General features: G+C 49.1%; 1 protein-coding gene across 1 annotated transcript in view; it reads right to left on the bottom strand.

The window, feature by feature from the left end:
* Nucleotides 1–16,897, bottom strand: part of rdgC (retinal degeneration C) — a 237,668-nt gene that overhangs the window by 9,531 nt on the left and 211,240 nt on the right. The window contains exons 11-14 of the mRNA XM_050182970.3: nucleotides 11,647–11,792; nucleotides 7,445–7,551; nucleotides 4,974–5,140; nucleotides 3,053–3,137 (exon numbers count right to left, since the gene is read on the bottom strand). Coding sequence (XP_050038927.1) covers nucleotides 3,053–3,137; nucleotides 4,974–5,140; nucleotides 7,445–7,551; nucleotides 11,647–11,792 — 505 coding nt within the window. The remainder of the gene's footprint in view (nucleotides 1–3,052; nucleotides 3,138–4,973; nucleotides 5,141–7,444; nucleotides 7,552–11,646; nucleotides 11,793–16,897) is intronic.

Below are 16,897 nucleotides of genomic sequence, written 5' to 3'. Positions count from 1 at the left end.
CGTCTTCGCGCCATGCCTGTTCCATGCTGAACTTGTATACTTGAGCAATGCATTGACTTTGCTAACTACAAATGAGCTTTATTCCAGGGCCCCACCATATTGCATATCCATTGTCAAAATCTATGAGCTATTTGGTTTTGCCACCCTACTGGCTTGGGCGAATAGGCTCAGTGGCAATTGCTGGTGGTTGTTTTTGGGTTGGTACAGTCTACTTAGTATAATGTGATGTCGTCTACGCTGGAAAATCGATTTTTGATGCCAAAGCGTCAAATGGCTCATTGAGCGACAAAGCCTCACATCTCTTGGCTGTAGCAGCGAAGTGACACCTACGCTCCCATTTCCATTGGTTGCGACGCCACGTCACAAGTGTGTCTCAACAGAGTTCCCATTGGTTGCAATGTTACGGCATGAGCGCACCTCAACGGAACAGAATGCGCGAAAGGGAACACCTTTCGTCGCGTTGGCATGCCAGGCGTTGCATGACGGGAAAGGGCGACGTGTTGCTTTCGCACTTGTAAGCATGTGCTATCCGCACGTTCCTTGTCCATGCAAGTTCTTGCCTGCACTCTAACCATGCCTCGGTAAGGCCAAATCAAAACTCATTCGCCTGCCCGTGAGGAGTTCACAACTCGAAGGACCGCTCAGCGGCGTTCAATTAGACATTAATTAATGCTTTGCTTTCACAACTCGAGAAGTGCTTAAGTGTCCTCAGATTCTTTCTTTTTTCTGTTCAGCCTTGTTCGGCCCTTCCTATCCTATGCTACAAGTGTTGTGGATGTCCTTACAGAGAGCCGTCAAGTATATTTTATGTGGTACTGATTCGATATTACTGCGTTGCAGAACAACGAACCAGTGCTAAAGCATAGAGCTCATCTATAATGTGATTTTACAAATCTCTCTGATTATTGTTGAACCATGCTGTCAGCCTTATACAAGCGGCCCAACATAGTACATTTTAAATGTGTGTAAACGATCTCGCTGGCGAACGCAAGTATGCTAGCGGTTGGCCCTAGTTGAATGTTTCAAGGTTGCATTGAGCAGGATGGGTATGTGAGCGCTCTAGCTTATGTTTCAGTTTCCGCGTCAAGCGATCTATTGGTGGGAAGTTTTAGAGCGCAGCTTTTAAGCGCACGCTCTTGTGGCGAGCGTCGGCGTCGGGTTTGTCGGCGGCCTAAAGCCCAGACCACACGTATGCTTGCGGATGCGTGCAATTTAAGTGCCTTCCGCCTGCCGCGCCTCGCGAGGAATGACCGTTTGCATCCACAAAGACGTGCGACAGCGCGTGCTCACTGAACTCACTCGTAGACGCATTGGCAGACGCTACTTTGTACTCTGTTAGTGACAGTGTTTCAAAATGTTTCGTATCTATAAACGTAAATATTTTTATAGCTGATAGATGGCACAAAAAGAAAAGAAGAAGCACTTTCTTGCACGATCTAAATCTGCTTCACTGAGTGTTGAATGTACCGCGCCGACGCGAGGCAGCCCAAGCGCAGGATAAAACCCAGACCACACGTACGCTTGCGGACGCGCGCAAGCTCGCGTCCACGCGCTTACGCATGCGCAGACGGTACGGCACGGCTCGTACTCGTCGAAACGCGGCGTGATCTCGGGGGACAGCTCCTGTATGTTATCGCGCGCTTGGGTTGCCTCGCGTCGATGCGCCTGGCTACGGAGCTACGGCGCGGAACGTTCAGCTCTCAGGGAAGCAGATTTATATCAGGCAAGAAAATGGCTCTTTCCTTTTTGTGCAGATCTAACAGCTATAAAAATATAACAATTACGTTTATAGATATCGAAGCATTTTGAAACACTGTCGATAACAGTGTACGAAGCGGCGCCTGCCAAGGCCTCTCTGAGTGAGCCCAGTGAGCGCGCGCTGTCGCGCGTCTTTGTGAATGCAAAGGCGCTAGGCAGGCGCGCGGACGCGAGCTTGCGCGCGTCCGCAAGCGTACGTGTGGTCTCCGAAACAGGGAGGAACTGTTCACCAAGGTCGCGCGCGTTTCGACGCGAACGAGCCGTGCCGCACTGTCTGCGCATGCATGGGCGCGCGGACGCGAGCTTGCGCGCGTCCGCAAGCGTACGTGTGATCTGGGCTTAACCGAGCGAACGAACCAGCGAAACATGAAAGCCGACGCGGAGCGCAGTGGGGGATGAAAGACGTGAGGAGGAAAACGCAGGGGAGGGTGTAGCGGAACCAGAAAGGAGGAGGGCGTGGCGGAAGTTTACGAAGAAAAGTGAAGTGTGACGATGGCTACGAGATGGCGCCAGAGTAGCGCGCGTCGAGCGCGTCGTCTGGGAGGTCCGCCCGTCCGTCCGTCGGCGGCGGCTGCTGTGAGCAATATACCGTAAAATAAAAACACGTATAGAGCTGCGCTCAAATTTCGCTTTAGGCAGCGTTGTAATCATTGGTGAATATTTTTTCCCCTGTTCACGGTGGCAATCACGCAGATGCAGTTGCTCTTCGTCGAGCAGAAGCCGATGCAGTCAAAATTTTTAAAAAACCACAAGCCATGGCTGGTGATGCACGTCGCATGCTTTCGCAGCAAAGAGCTTCCGCTTTCTGTAGGTATCACTGCAGCCATACTGCAGAATGGTTCCTCGACATTCTTGTGTTAGCTGACATCACAAAACTGTTTTACCAAAAGAACTAATTACCCCGAAATCGTTCTACGCCACACAACGGCAACATATTTAAGCAGCACCGCACCGGCTCGCACAAGCCAGAAAGGAGGAAAAGCTCGTGGCGCGCCGATTGCCATGCCTTTCCTCCCCGCCCGATGAAGAGTTGTATGCGTCTCTTTCCTTTGTGTTACAATGTTTCAAGCTGAAGTTGTCAAAACCAAACATAGAGCCTGAGTCATATCAGAAGATGCTGCATTGCGGCGTATGCCTCCATGGTTTCACGATGCGCAAAAATTAATTTCATCATTACTCGAAAAGAGCACTACTCCGGAACTAATCTTTTCACCTGCCAAGTCGTTTGCGCGGTGAGTCCCGAACGTCCCAACATAGTCGTTCCTTCGTGCACATGATTTGTAGATTGACTTACCGGACCCATCCTTGTCCATAATCCTGAATATTGTTTCTAAGCTGTCTTTGTTTCTGTACAGCGACTCGAGGAAGGTCGGGCCATTCTGAAAATGAACAGAAAAGCTTTCAATGGAAGTCTTATCCTGCGATAAATACTGAAAGTTCAACGCTGACAGCGTCGTCGTTCAAATAAGAACACGGTTTCGCAGCCTATAAGCTACGAGCACTGGAAGCATTGTTTAGCCCAAGGTAGCTTTCAGGAGCTCTCTGGCAAAAACATGTAGCTTTATTGGAGGACGTCGCGACTAGGCATGGCCTGGACGCCACAACCGGCAGCCTGAAGGCCGCCCACAACGCTGCTTTTTAATTTTTTAATTTGTTTTTACTTTTGGCCTTCTCATCAATAAAAGTTTTTCACCACCACCACCATTGCGATAGCAGTTGTGTGGACGCTACAGGCGAATTTCCGCCGTCGCCATGGTGTTCCGTACAAAGTGCGATAACATTGCGGCCGCGCACCGTTTGCTGTAGGTGCGAGCAAAAGCTTGCGAGAGTGAGCCGATGTGTATGGTGGCTATATGCGACAACGTCTTCTCGCGCTCGCGAGGGAGGAAGGCGGGGAGGGCGCGCGCCGTCTTCTCACGCGCGCAAAGGGGTAGCGGGGAGATGTGGGCGCACCAGGAAGCGGGGAAGGGGGGGGGGGGGGGGGGCGTGTATGGGGTTTTACGTGGCAAAACCACGATCTGATTACGAGGCACGCTGTAGTGGGGGACTCCGGAAATTCGGACCACCTGGGGTTCTAACGTGCACGTAAGTCTAAGTACATGGGTGTTTTCGCATTTCGCCCCCATAGAAGGGGGAGGGGGGGAGGGAGCAGGCTAGCGCGCATCTCCTACTGTAGCAGCGGCGGCTGAGCACGGCCGCGCGCTTCCCACCTTGGGGATAATCTGCGCTGGGTTCGAAAAGCAGGCGGCTGTATATAGCTGGCGGCTTCGTGTGCGCTGTCGCTTTTCATCACGCCAGCGTAGTGACAGTGAGCGCCCGCGAGTGTACGCTACTTCGTATAGCGGTCTAATAATTTGCTATCGCGATCAATGCTTCGCCTGTCGGGTGAAACTGTGAATTTTTTTGACAATACCGCAAATGGTAAAAGTGTTGCGTCACTGTCCATGCGAGTATCTCTCCAAGGGAGCCGTCGTTACCGAGGGAATGCCGAGTATATATGGAGAACGTTAAGCTTGTCTGAAGGTGACTTGGCCTAACACGGCAATCTGTGCATAAACAATGCTTTATTGGAACTGGGCCTTCAAAACAAATCATGACTCTCTCGCAGTACAGCTTGCTTACATATAACACAGCTAGCATAAGCGCTCAGATATTACACGAAGAAGAAAAAAAAGAAAGAAAAGGTAGATATTATTGAAACTGGCGCGCAGTGAGCGGCGAACCTTCTTGTCTCTCAAATATGGCGATCCGTGTGGTGCTAATAACATCTCGTATAACTTTATACTTGAGTGCCTGTTTTGATACGTCAGTGACTCAGGTACTCGAGTAAACGACTGCGCTAAGTAGCTTCCACCGCAATGTACCTCTTCACCTGACCCTGCAACCACAGTCATGCAACTAAACGAATGTTTTCATTTATAAGCAATGCTCAAGGTTGGCCTTCGCTTGAACGCCATTGTGCACTGCTCAGTAACTGTTTCCACTTCGTGCCCCTGCAAGCACTATCACTAAACCACTGTCACAGACACAATATATTGTTCTTAGGGCGCGTCTTCTGTATGTTGTGGCTTTTCTATGAAGATGTTATTCTGAAGAACCCCCCTCCCTCTCTCATATTCGCTATTCCGATAATGGGCTCATCACTGCCGCCTTTTCCTTTAGCGTAATTGTAAAGAAGCTCTGTGCACCACCAGAAGGACGATTGCATGTCTGACCTGAGCGAGTTTGTTGGTGAGCGCGTACTCGTCGAAGGTGGACTCGTAAAGGACGCCCCCGGTGACCGGGTCGCACTGAGCGATCTTGGGGCACAGTATGCGCCACGTGACGTGAAGGCCGACCACGTTCTCCATCACCGTGCACCAGTCTGACAGGCTCACCTGACCTGCGAGACAACGGCGGTTGAATAGGACTCGCGCAAGCGAGCATGGCTTGAAGGCACATCGATCGAGACCACAGTGAGGTAAGTCGGCGGGAGGTCGTTTTGCACCGTTCGCGGAAGGGTCTGACCGAAGAAAGAAAGAAAGAAAGAAAGAAAGAAAGAAAGAAAGAAAGAAAGAACGAACGAAAGAAAACTATAGAAGGCGACTCAACTTCTAGTTGACATCGATGGAAGACGAAGTCTTGCTGAGCGAGTTCGGGGTGAGAATGAGGTGTATAGGCCATATAATTTATTGCGAGAGCCGCGCTACAGCGACAAAGTTTGATCGACGTCTACTAGAGGTTAAACCGCCTTCCAAAATTTTGTCATCTGCTATCATCATCCTAAGTTATAATCATCATTATGATTATGATCATCATGATCATCGCCATCAGTTATAGTTATTATCATCATAATCTGCACACATCCAGTCACATACTCAGAGACACATACCCAGTGGCCCCAGTGGTACTTCTATTTAAACTGCACTATTTTCGGGGTCGATTCACGAACGAGGTTAGAAAAACACATACAGCATAGGAAAAAGTGAAAGTAACTCACAAGAAAAAAAAAAAAAAAGACTTCGTCTTTAAAAGAGCACATCTCTTGCGCAGTTTGCAAAAGCTTTTTCTTATTGGCCGGCGTTCCCCGCGACCGCTGCTCATGATCGGCACGTCGACGCATGACTAATCGCAAGCGGACCTACTCTAAAGTAAGAAAAAAAAAACGCTTTGTGACTACGTGACCTCATGTCTGAGCGATCTGCATGTCAGTCATTTGGAAAGGCGCTTCGGTGGAGCGATTGGCACAAGTTATTGCCAGGCGCCGTCCGCCGGCCAGCGAGCTCCACGCGTAATACTCTTCCTCCTCACTTCTCAGCTGATATAGAAGACGCTACCTTTTTTTCTTTATTCCTTATTCTTGTAACGCAGGGATCGCATCCCTCTTCGCCAGCCTGCAGTGGCCCTTTTCTTGGCTTCCCAATAAATCCTCGTTACAATGTGCCCGACTCTGTTTTGGTCGGAGCCGCGGCGATACCCTTTGTTTACATCTACAGGCAACGGGCACGGGCATTTGCACAACCACGACACCCATAAGGGCCAGAGAAGATGGCAGCGGCCGGTCGCTCGCCTATCGACCACGTGGCGCAGCAGCTCGACGAGCGGTCGTTCTCACGAGTGCGTCTCTCCGTGCTGTTGTGACTGAGAACACGCCGCCAACGACGTCTGGCTGGCTCGTACACTTATTTATGTCGCGCTGGCATGGAACAGCGTCCGCCGAGTCGCGACGGCACGCGAACCTCACATTTAGGCGCTTGGTGACTGCTCCACCGGGAGCGTCGATCCTTATCTTGACCGTAGAGTTTCGTACGACCTTATACCTTCCAAAGCAGACCAGCGCTACAACTTTACCTGTCTCGACCACGAAAGCGTATACCTCTCGCTTCCTTTTGTTAATCCTATTGTTCTCCTGAACATGGTAAAGCGAAGTGTTCTTCGTTAACCCTCCCGGAGACATTGCTGATCGTGGCTGCTGCTGATGCTGCTGTGTAACGGAATAGTTGACAAAATAGGAGAGCGTGCATATAACGTATCTACTTATATATAGTCATCTGTACTACCCAACGTATCTACCGATATATAGTCATCTGTACTACTTCTACAGATGTGCCGATGAGCGGCTCTGTTGTCTGCGGAATTACGCAATGAAGCAGCAGATGGTAGATTAATATCCTCGCTGAAACAAATATACGCCTTCAAGCGTATAATTCCTTTATCAAAGCACAGCTTTCTGTGCGGCTCTTCCCGGGGTTCGGGGCGAATGCTTGGCCGGTTTTTCGCAAGTGAGAAAGCCGGATCCCAAAGAGACATTCTTCCTCACTTCGACTTCAACACAGTCCTCTAGGTGGACACTTATATATTGATAATTGAAAGCAAGGATTGCGACATACATAGGCAAATTTTAAGCTTCCTTTTTTTTAAAATTCAAGCTTCACTTTACACAACCTTCTACAACGCTCAAGTTCAGTACGAGGCCTTTGGTCAAACGTTTCATTAGTAGCAGTGAAAAGCGCAGAATGGCTGCAACCAAATAAGTTCATCATCGGCGAATGTCGTTTATCCTAGCTATTTTGCCGATACCAAATATTAGCAAAGCAAATATTTCTTCAAAACTCATCGCGCCGCGGCCCGCTTTCCTTTACCTCGTGGGAAAGCTTTCGTGACTTGAGCACGGGGTTTCAATTCGTGTCAAAGGAAGATGAGTCACCTTTTCCTTCTGGATCGTACTTGTGGAACTCTGCCCGCAGAGGCGTCTGGCAGGCATAGATGTGCTGCTTGAGCTCCCTGAGCGCGCTGTGCTCGATGTAGCCGCTCCTGCGAACGCATCACGTGACATCACGTCACAAAGTAGTTTTGCTCTTGTTACAAAGCGTGGAGGACTTGACTAGGAGGGAGCGTCACGTGACAATGTTGAAGCCTAGTCAAAAATAAACATAATGGAAAGGCTTACGGGGAAATAGGCCCTCGCTTTGTGATTGGCAAGCGGTAATTTCTAGCCGCCGATCGTGCGGAGAGTATGTGAGAGAGCATAGCGGAAAGCGGGTGGCGAGGGCCCATCGTAGCGAGGGGGTCATTACGAGCTACCATTAATAAAACAATGTATTCAAATGTGCGGTATTCACATAGGGCCTATTTCCCAATAGTCAACGCACAGATGGGCGCCTAAGGAAAGGAAGGGCGGCGCCAGGGGAGGTTGCCTCGCCGAGGCTAGCTGCCTGATGTCATGCCTCCATGATAGTCCCCCCCCCCCCCCCCCCCCTCTTCCATGTTGCAAAGCAAGGCATGAACGAATGCATGTACAAGTGGAGAAGAAATGCGAGCGAGCCATGTTCACCAGACACAAGTGCTGCAACTTGCTATCTGGGGATAATCAGGAGCCGTGGTCTGAAATGATCACTTTCGGTAATACCATCGCCTTGACCATGCCTTCACCATCGGCGCGCGCTGATTGGCTGTTTTAGCACAATCGAATGAGCTGATGGGCTGGTTGAGCGCTACGTCGTTTGATTTTGTTCAACCAACCAATAAGCGCGCGCCTAACGGCGATAGTATCGCCGAAGTGGACCGTGTCAGAATACGTCCCCAGGAAGCAGATTGTACTCACGCGCAACTTCGGGAGGGAGGGTGACTGTGAAGAGGAAGAGGCGCTATTTTCTGCAACCCTTTAGGGAGCACGACTCAGCGCCTTGGGGAAGGGAGGGTGTATAAAGAAGAAACAAGAGGGAGAAGGTCCAGGTGTTCACAAAGCCCTTGGCTGTAAGCAGTAGCCAGGCCGCACATTCACGAGTTACATGATGCTGACTTTCGTGATCCTATGTACGTACCTCCTCGGGATGGCTCTCGGTCAAAAATGTAGGGACGGTAGCTGACCGGCAGTGTCAGCACGTTTTGACGAGCGGCCGATCCCTCGAAATTCAATACCTTGAGATTGTGTTTCTCAGTAAGGGCTCTTATATATAAACAACGGACGCAACATTCACAAACGCCCATATATTGAGCCCTGCTTACAAAATACCCCGTACAGGGTGTGACCACACCCTGTACAGATTATTTTGCAAGCAGAATCCGGATTCTGCGGTGCAGTGCTATACTAGATTTTTCAATACACTCGAACCAATTTCTAAAACCACCACTGTGTCTAAAACTCTGACAACTCAAGATACCTGAGAACTTAAAAACATTACACGTAAACCTGGACGTTCGTTAGCCGACCGAGCGTAGAATTAGAATTCTATACGAGTACACGGCCATCGGACTGGGCGTTGAAACAAGACCACACAGTGCACACGGACAATGCTCGACTTGCACTCCGTGCTTCTTTAATTTAAGCCTCTCTTTCCAGTCTGCTGGCCGTACTTGTATAGAATCAGGCACCGACTATTTCAGCTTCAAAGTGCTTTGAAGGGACCCTGAACCACTTTTTATGGAAGTCGAGAATTGCATTTGAAGTTACATGAGACTGTTTCAGAAATAATTTGCTACGAGAAGTACTTCAGTGCGTTATGTATAAGCAGAGTTATTAGCAATCAAACATTGCGTTCGCGGTGCTTCCGCTCCTACTTCGATACTTGCACTGCATGCCAAGGCTATAGTATACGGCGGAGCGTCGTGCGCCCACAACGTTCCGCCTACTGAACATCCCCGTGGTGCGCAGTTCAAATTTGATTTTGGATGTTGACGTAGACGCCCCTATTTCCGATGTTGGCGCCTACGACGCGCCAAACGCGGTTGTCCTAGCCGCAGTGCGCTCAGCGTCGTGGCACCCCGGGGCGGCCGCGGTATCTACGCTACATAGCATACCGCAGCTACATGCAACTGCAGTGCGTATACGTGCAGCGTTTGCTTTGCGCACGACAGGGCTTGTGTTCCCGTTCGCGCTCATATGCTCCAGTCTGGCCGTGGTGCGGACCGGCTTTGTCCTGCACCAGCTTGACCGAGGGGTAGTAGCCACATACAACTATCGCATTTCGAAGCGCTATCAATATATAGCTGAACACGAAACGACGGCTACGTTTCGTCTTCCAACGGCTACGACCCGATAATTCCTGCGCGGGCGATCGCGGCCCAGCGTGAGCGGACGATAATCGACTTCTTCCGGAAGTACGTAATTGTTATCGAAATTCGAAAGAAGATCTTCGCTCGCTTCAACCTGTTCATTAAACTGCGCCAATAAATATACACAGCAACAGTATATGAAGACGCGCACTGATCCAAACACCTTTCGTGATTGAGGACCGTTATAGTTTCGTCTCAGTCTCTCTTCTTGATTGACGTCAGCTATTGGCCAATAGCAGCCGCGTATGGGAATGTGCTATATTACGAAATAACGCATCCAGAGAAGAGTGAGCAGCAGGCATCTGTTGAAAAGAGAGAGTTTGAGGGAAAGGTGACTTCGCGCTCCGCTTGCGAGCTCCACGCGCCGCGCACGACTGCAAAATTTGGCTGAGATGCTCACAGCAGCGTATGCTATCCGCGGAGTGCGTGTTTTCACCAAGCCCGAGGGGTGGTCCAGTGCCCCTTCAGAGGGTAAAAAGCGCAGCTGCGCTTTCGGAAGTCGACCGCGGCTTGTGCGAGCGTTACAGTGGCTTCCGGTGCGCGTGCATGCTCCGTACACCCCGCCCACTCTCTTGTCATTTTGTGCCTCGCCTCTATCCCTCCATTAAAGCCAGAGAACACACTGCTTTGCTGTTCTTATGAGGCCTGTGCGCCTTCCTTCCTTTCTCGAGAGCTCAAGTGAGAACCGTATCCTATTCTCTAATAAACAGACGGGTATTTGAATAATTCCGGTTGTACCCTCTGCAATTGCCCGTTGACTTAACCGTATAACTAGAAGACGTTGACTTCCCTCCAGCTTCGCACTAATATTGCTACGTGGTTAAAACGCTGTTCGATAAATTTTACACGGAAACACACAAGAAAGCTAGCTACATACATGAGCTCTATGCACGGTGCGTATTTCTTGTACTTGAGCACGTAAATAACGTATACATTTAGTTGAACAAAAATCACCGCCCAAGCACTCCGTACAGATGGTTAACCAGTGAAGCTGAAACATGCGTCCCCGGTGTTTATCCCTGGGTTAATCCCGACGGTTCATTAAACGACGGGGTGGTAGACTGCCGGATCCTCGCTACGCAGTTGCTGCTTGCGTTCGGCTGCACGAGCCTGTTCTTGTGCCCGGATTGCAGCGTCGGTACAGCGTAGACGAGCTCGTTCTCGGTATTGCTGATCGAAAGCTGCCTGCTCCTCTGGTGTACGCATGACTAAAGCCCCTTAAAGTTCGTAAAGTAGTGCCACGCTTTGAAGAATGCCACCTCCTCCTCGCGCGCTCTGGCCGAGGCCGACGCCGCGTCGCTATTGGCCTAATAGCATCACGTGGGCCCTCGCGCCGTGCATCAGCGCCATTTTTGCTCGAGAAGCGTCTACGGAGTGGCGAGGAGTGCATGTTGGCGCCGTTGCTACGCTCGAGCAGTATAGGCGGCGCCACGGTCGAGGAGGGAGCGTGAAAGAGAGGAGAAACGAGGAGGAGTGAAGGCAGAGGAGGAGAGTGTCGCTACTTTACGAAGTTTAAGGGGCTTTACGTATGACGCGTGGCCTACCCATTTCGGAGCCTGAAACTACCGCGCGAGCTCGGCTGCGACCGAGAGCAACGACGTCACTATGGCACAGCCAATCACGGGCCTCTCTTTCTCTTTGTTTTCGCGCATGCGCGTGGGGTTGCGCCGTAGGAGTTTTCGACGTACAGGCGACAGATGGACGGACGAATCGGCTAGCGATATAAAGCTTCGCTGTAAAACAAAATTAGTTTTCCTGGCAAACTCAGGTGCCAAAATTGAACCCGATACCGAAAGTTTTCTGGGATCACAAATACATTGCTGCCCCAGTTTGGATAAGATGGTTCATATATACCTCTGCTGGATGGTGGCCTTCCGCGTCTGCGCCGTGCTGACGTACATGACGGTGTGCGGAACCAGCTTGGGGCCTACCAGTTTGACGTACGCCCCGCGGTTGCTGCCGATGTCGTAGTAGTTGGATGCCGAGAAGATGGTCAGCACCTGCGGACAAGTTTGCGCGCTTCTTAGCCCATATCCCTGTAGAGACTTGTTGAAGGGCAGCGCTGACACACCCATGCACACATACATATACAAAAGAACGAAAGAAAAATAAAAAATAAAGGGAAAAGGAAAGACACAAAAACGAAAAACGCACCATGTCCCGATTTTTCTCTCTCTCTTTCTTTTTTGCCTTGTAAACAGGCGCTTCAACGAAGAGATTTCGAACACATCGAGCGTTTTCGCCTTCCAAGATTTACAGCAGCGTCAGTGTGCGAGAATCGCCGTAAAGATCAAATGTCCCTCACTTTATTATTTTTTTTATTTACATTAATGAACACGTTTAGTTATTCTGCTTATTTATACATTATGTTAAGGCACACTTTAAATGGCAAAATAAATCCGGTCGGTGCCGAAGGCACTTTGTATAGAAATTCTCAAATTGTCACCAATTAAGATGTATGCGGCCCTAAATGTGCCACGAAATTAATTGGTGCCTTGCATAGCACTGCGCCTGAACTCCATATTGCTTTTTAAAGCGAAGCGGTTGAAGCCTGTGCAGCCCTCAATGATATGTTGATACTCTGCCGATAATCATAGCTTAGCGTAGTCACCGAAGATAAACGTTCCTTTGCCGCTGGACGAAAAAAAAAAAGTACACGCGCGTGGGCTACGCGGAAATAAGCTCATCGAGTGTACCTTTAAATTTTTGATACGCGTGCACAACAAGATTCTTGCGCGAACGTTCATTAACGCGAATCGTTATTATCCTTGTAGCTCCTCCATTCCATTCCCGGGAATTCTGGGAACGTACTCTCGGTTGACCGCTTTTGAGCATATCAATTTCTGTGCAAATTCATTAATTAGACAAACCAACAGACGGGACATTCGTCTCTCGAAATATACGTAATGTTGAATGTTACGCCACGAAAAGTTGAAAGCATTTTTGAAAGTATAATCAACGAGAATGCAGCCTTTGTGATGCGACAAGGAAGAAATTACAAAAGTTGCCGAAGACCTGAAAGCAAGAGAAAGTGAAGAGGGAAGAAAATGGATTTACCGACAAAGACGGAGACTGGCAGAAGAAGTGGGTCACATGACTGAATAGTTCTAGAATTATGATGTTTTTATCGAACAGGATGTGGTAAGATTTATATATGGAGAAGCGCAACCTTTGCAGCTGCAAGAAACGCTACAAACATTGTGCGTGTATTACGTGCTCTACTGCTAAGGCGAAGCGCTTTTTCTTGTTCTGGCGCGTATCCCTCTGCGTTCCGTTTTTTTTTTCTCAACTTGGTCGAAATAATAGCGGTCGTTGTCGCCTCAAAAGTAATATAAGGAAGCACGTAGACATGAAACGCGCAACAATGCAGCGGACGGAAATCGATCGATTCAACCCAGGTTTTCCGGAACGCATCTCACACTGCCACTATGCTGTGACGTTGAAAGCCCGGCACAGCGTCGCGGTGTGACAGAAGTGTCGTGTATAGTGTCGATATATGTAATGTTACGGATGGATTCTTGTTTGGCACAAATAATATACTGTAATATTTTTTAAAATTTTATTATTATTATTATTATTATTATTATTATTATTACTTTTTTTTGTGTGTGTGTGTCTGAGCGCGTTGCCCGAGGACTACATTTATCAGCCGTGCCACTCTTAACTTTTCATGATAAAGTGAAGGTTGCGCAAAACGCAAGGACAGAGAAGTAGCACGGACACCACAAGGCGCTTTCTCTCAACATTTTACAGCGAAACTCTATATGGGTTGCCGATTCGTCCGTCCGTCCACCCGTCCGTGTGTCGCCAGTACACCGAAAACTCACCCGGCGCAACCACATGCGGCGGTCGCTCTGAATATAGTCATCCTTCCGTCAATTTATAAAGTACATTACCATCTCCGCGTGATGTTGTCAGTCGTGGCGGTCGCTCTGAATGTTATCATCGTATCGACCATATGTTATGACGCATCAGGACCTCGTCAAGCTGTCCAAGCTTTTAGTCCTGTACTCCTCCTTCTTTAAGGAAATAAAATGATTGATTGATTGATTGACCTTATTGGCAATATAGAAAACGTGGGATGGCGGCGCCCCTTCGCTCCCATTGGAGGGCCGGAACGCATATATAATGAGACGCAACAACGTACCAACCAATCGTCGACTTGAACGTCGACCTAGCCCGCCCCGACGGCAAGTGGATTGTATCTTTCCTGTTGGAACGGTTTGGAATTGAGTGCTACGCGGACGTCAATGTGCCGACCACGCTTCACCAGCCGTGTATAGATTTAACCATTGTCGAGAACTTGTCTAGCATAGCAGTACAGTCGATCGCGGTGTACCACAGCGACCACAAAGTCTGTGGTAACGAATGAGACAAAGTAAAAGGTGATAAAAACCGCGAAGTTATGTGTCTTTATTTAATAAATGTAGCAATTCTATAGCAATAAATATAAATCAGTATAGTTGTCAATATGGTCATCCCAATACAGCTTCGGTGGTTATCCTTCGTTACAAAGTGGAAGGGTACTAAATTCTATTTTTCGTTTTTCGCTTACGTGACGCTATACTGGTTTCCCTTTCTTTCGTCGTGGAGGATTTATCACGGATAAAGTTAGAATAGCCAGCTCTTCAATGGCATGTTCTTTCAGACTTTCATCACTCAACAAACATCAAGAGCCACAGGAGACAATGAGACTGCTCAGTACAGGAAAGTTACCCTATATTTTCTGAAAAAATAACATAAGGAGCCTTTGCGTTAGCAAGGACAGAGACAGTCCCCCCAGCGTGCCTTGGTTCTCTCTCTCTCTCTTCCTCACATTTTTTTTAACCTAACGGCAACGGACGAGATGTTGAGTGCAGAGCCTATAGTAACATCGCGCGCTGCATTCTTCGACACTATGGTCACGTGGGGCGACAAAACTCGACAAAGGGCCTGCTGACGAAGAGTCTTTTGTGGGCCGAATTCGTTGCTGACGAGCGAACAAAGAACTCTGCGACTACGGTACAGAATAACGCACTCCCGCCAACTGGGACCAGACACTCAGTCACGCGGAGATGTCGGCGTCGCCGAGCTGTCGAGTCATTTGTGAACGAAGGGTACATTTTCCTTTGACCTTAAAATTAAATCATGGGGTTTTACGTGCCAAAACCACTTTCTGATTATGAGACACGCCGTAGTGGAGGACTCCGGAAATTTCGACCACCTGGGGTTCTTTAACGTGCACCTAAATGTAAGTACACGGGTGTTTTCGCATTTCGCCCCCATCGAAATGCGGCCGCCGTGGCCGGGATTCGATCCCGCGACCTCGTGCTCAGCAGCCCAACACCATAGCCACTGAGCAACCACGGCGGGTTTCCTTTGAGCTTCCTGCGGCACGTTTAAGCCCAATAATTCTGTTTGATAAAGCGTGGCCGGCACAGAGAAAGCTTCGGGCTCGTAAGAAGCGTATTTAGCAAGCCGAACTTGCTAACCTAACCCACGCCATATTGATTGTCCGGCAGCGGACCGCCCTCACGTGCGTGCTGATTTGCCAACGTAAGCTCTGATGTCATGCAAAAAACAGAGGACACTTTTAGAAGTACGTTTAATCTTTTAGGACGTGTGCATCGTCATTTGGGCCCATATTTCTTTTCACTATATAACATTGCCTGTCCGTGCTGTCGTGTCAGTAAAACTTGCGTGCTCGCGCAGTTGCTAAAGAAATTACCTTATTTAAAAAGGGTGTACACTCTAATGCTACGTACTAAGAGCCACATTAGGTTGCATTTTTTTTCAGCTCTTACAGAATATAAGATCGTCGACATGCCAAATGCTTCGTTTCCTTGCACATACGCATGCGCGCTTGTGCGCGTGTGCGTGCGTGTTTGTGTGCGTTTTTGCGGGTGCGGGCGTGTGTTTTTTGCCTCCGCGTGCGTATGCTACATTGAGAGAACACGGATGAAACACCCTACCAGCCTTTCGCGAGGTGAATGGCTACTGAAAAGAACGCGGGCGCCGCTGAACTGGCAAAACCCGTCGCCGTCAAAGAAGTACTACGCTCGTTACATGGCGTCTCCTGCACTCTCGTCCTGTCTCCATAACATTCAACTACGCGAGTCTTCGCGAGCCCGCACTGCTCACGCGTTCCTCGGAGAATTCTGTGTCACCCAGTTAAAGGTCAGCGCTCACGAAACGGCGTACGCGCCCTTAAAAGCCGAATGCAGCCACACAAGTGCCTCGCAATGCTCGCGGCAGCCAGGGAACGGGTGTGCCCCGATGCGCAGAGAATTCCAAGGGCATGCATCACTAAAACCGTGCACTGCTACGTTTCGCAGAGCAGGAAACAGCCTTTCGAGCGTAAAGTGCTCTGAACGCTGAATGCTAGGGCATTGTTTGCGCGCCAGGCGATCGAGATAGCTCATGATGAGCTAGCAAAGGCTGTTCGCGAACCTTTGCTGCGTTCACGGTGCGGTTAGTCTCGAGAATTAATCTGATTGGCTGACGTCAGCTCGTTAGCTTCGAGCACACTGCACCATATTAGCAGTTTTAATGCGACGCAGTATTTAAAAAAATATGAGAAGGGAGAAACGGGATCACTTAATGAAGGAAGTAAAAGGATAACGAGGGAAAGCGACGCAGGGGATGGAAGGTGGTTGGCGCACCTTTTCTCGACTGAAAAGCGGTAAACAACTGTTAGTCTCGAGAATTAATCTGATTAGCTGACGTCAGCTCGTTAGCTTCGAGCACACTGCACCATATTAGCAGTTTTAATGCGACGCAGTATTTAAAGAAAGAAGTGAGAAGGGAGAAACGGGATCACTTAATGAAGGAAGTAAAAGGATAACGAGGGAAGGCGACGCAGGGGATGGAAGGTGGTTGGCGCACCTTTTCTCGACTGAAAAGCGGTAAACAACTGTTAGTCTCGAGAATTAATCTGATTAGCTGACGTCAGCGCGTTAGCTTCGAGCACACTGCACCATATTAGCAGTTTTAATGCTACGCAGTATTTAAAGAAAGAAGTGAGAAGGGAGAAACGGGATCACTTAATGAAGGAAGTAAAAGGATAACGAGGGAAGGCGACGCAGGGAATGGAAGGTAGTTGGCGTACCTTTTCTCGACTGAAAAG

This window comes from Dermacentor andersoni, chromosome 4, assembly GCF_023375885.2.
Source record: "Dermacentor andersoni chromosome 4, qqDerAnde1_hic_scaffold, whole genome shotgun sequence".
NCBI classification, from domain to species: domain Eukaryota; kingdom Metazoa; phylum Arthropoda; class Arachnida; order Ixodida; family Ixodidae; genus Dermacentor; species Dermacentor andersoni.
The sequence above is the reverse complement of the archived record's forward strand: the minus strand, read 5'-3'. Positions and strand labels throughout refer to the sequence as shown.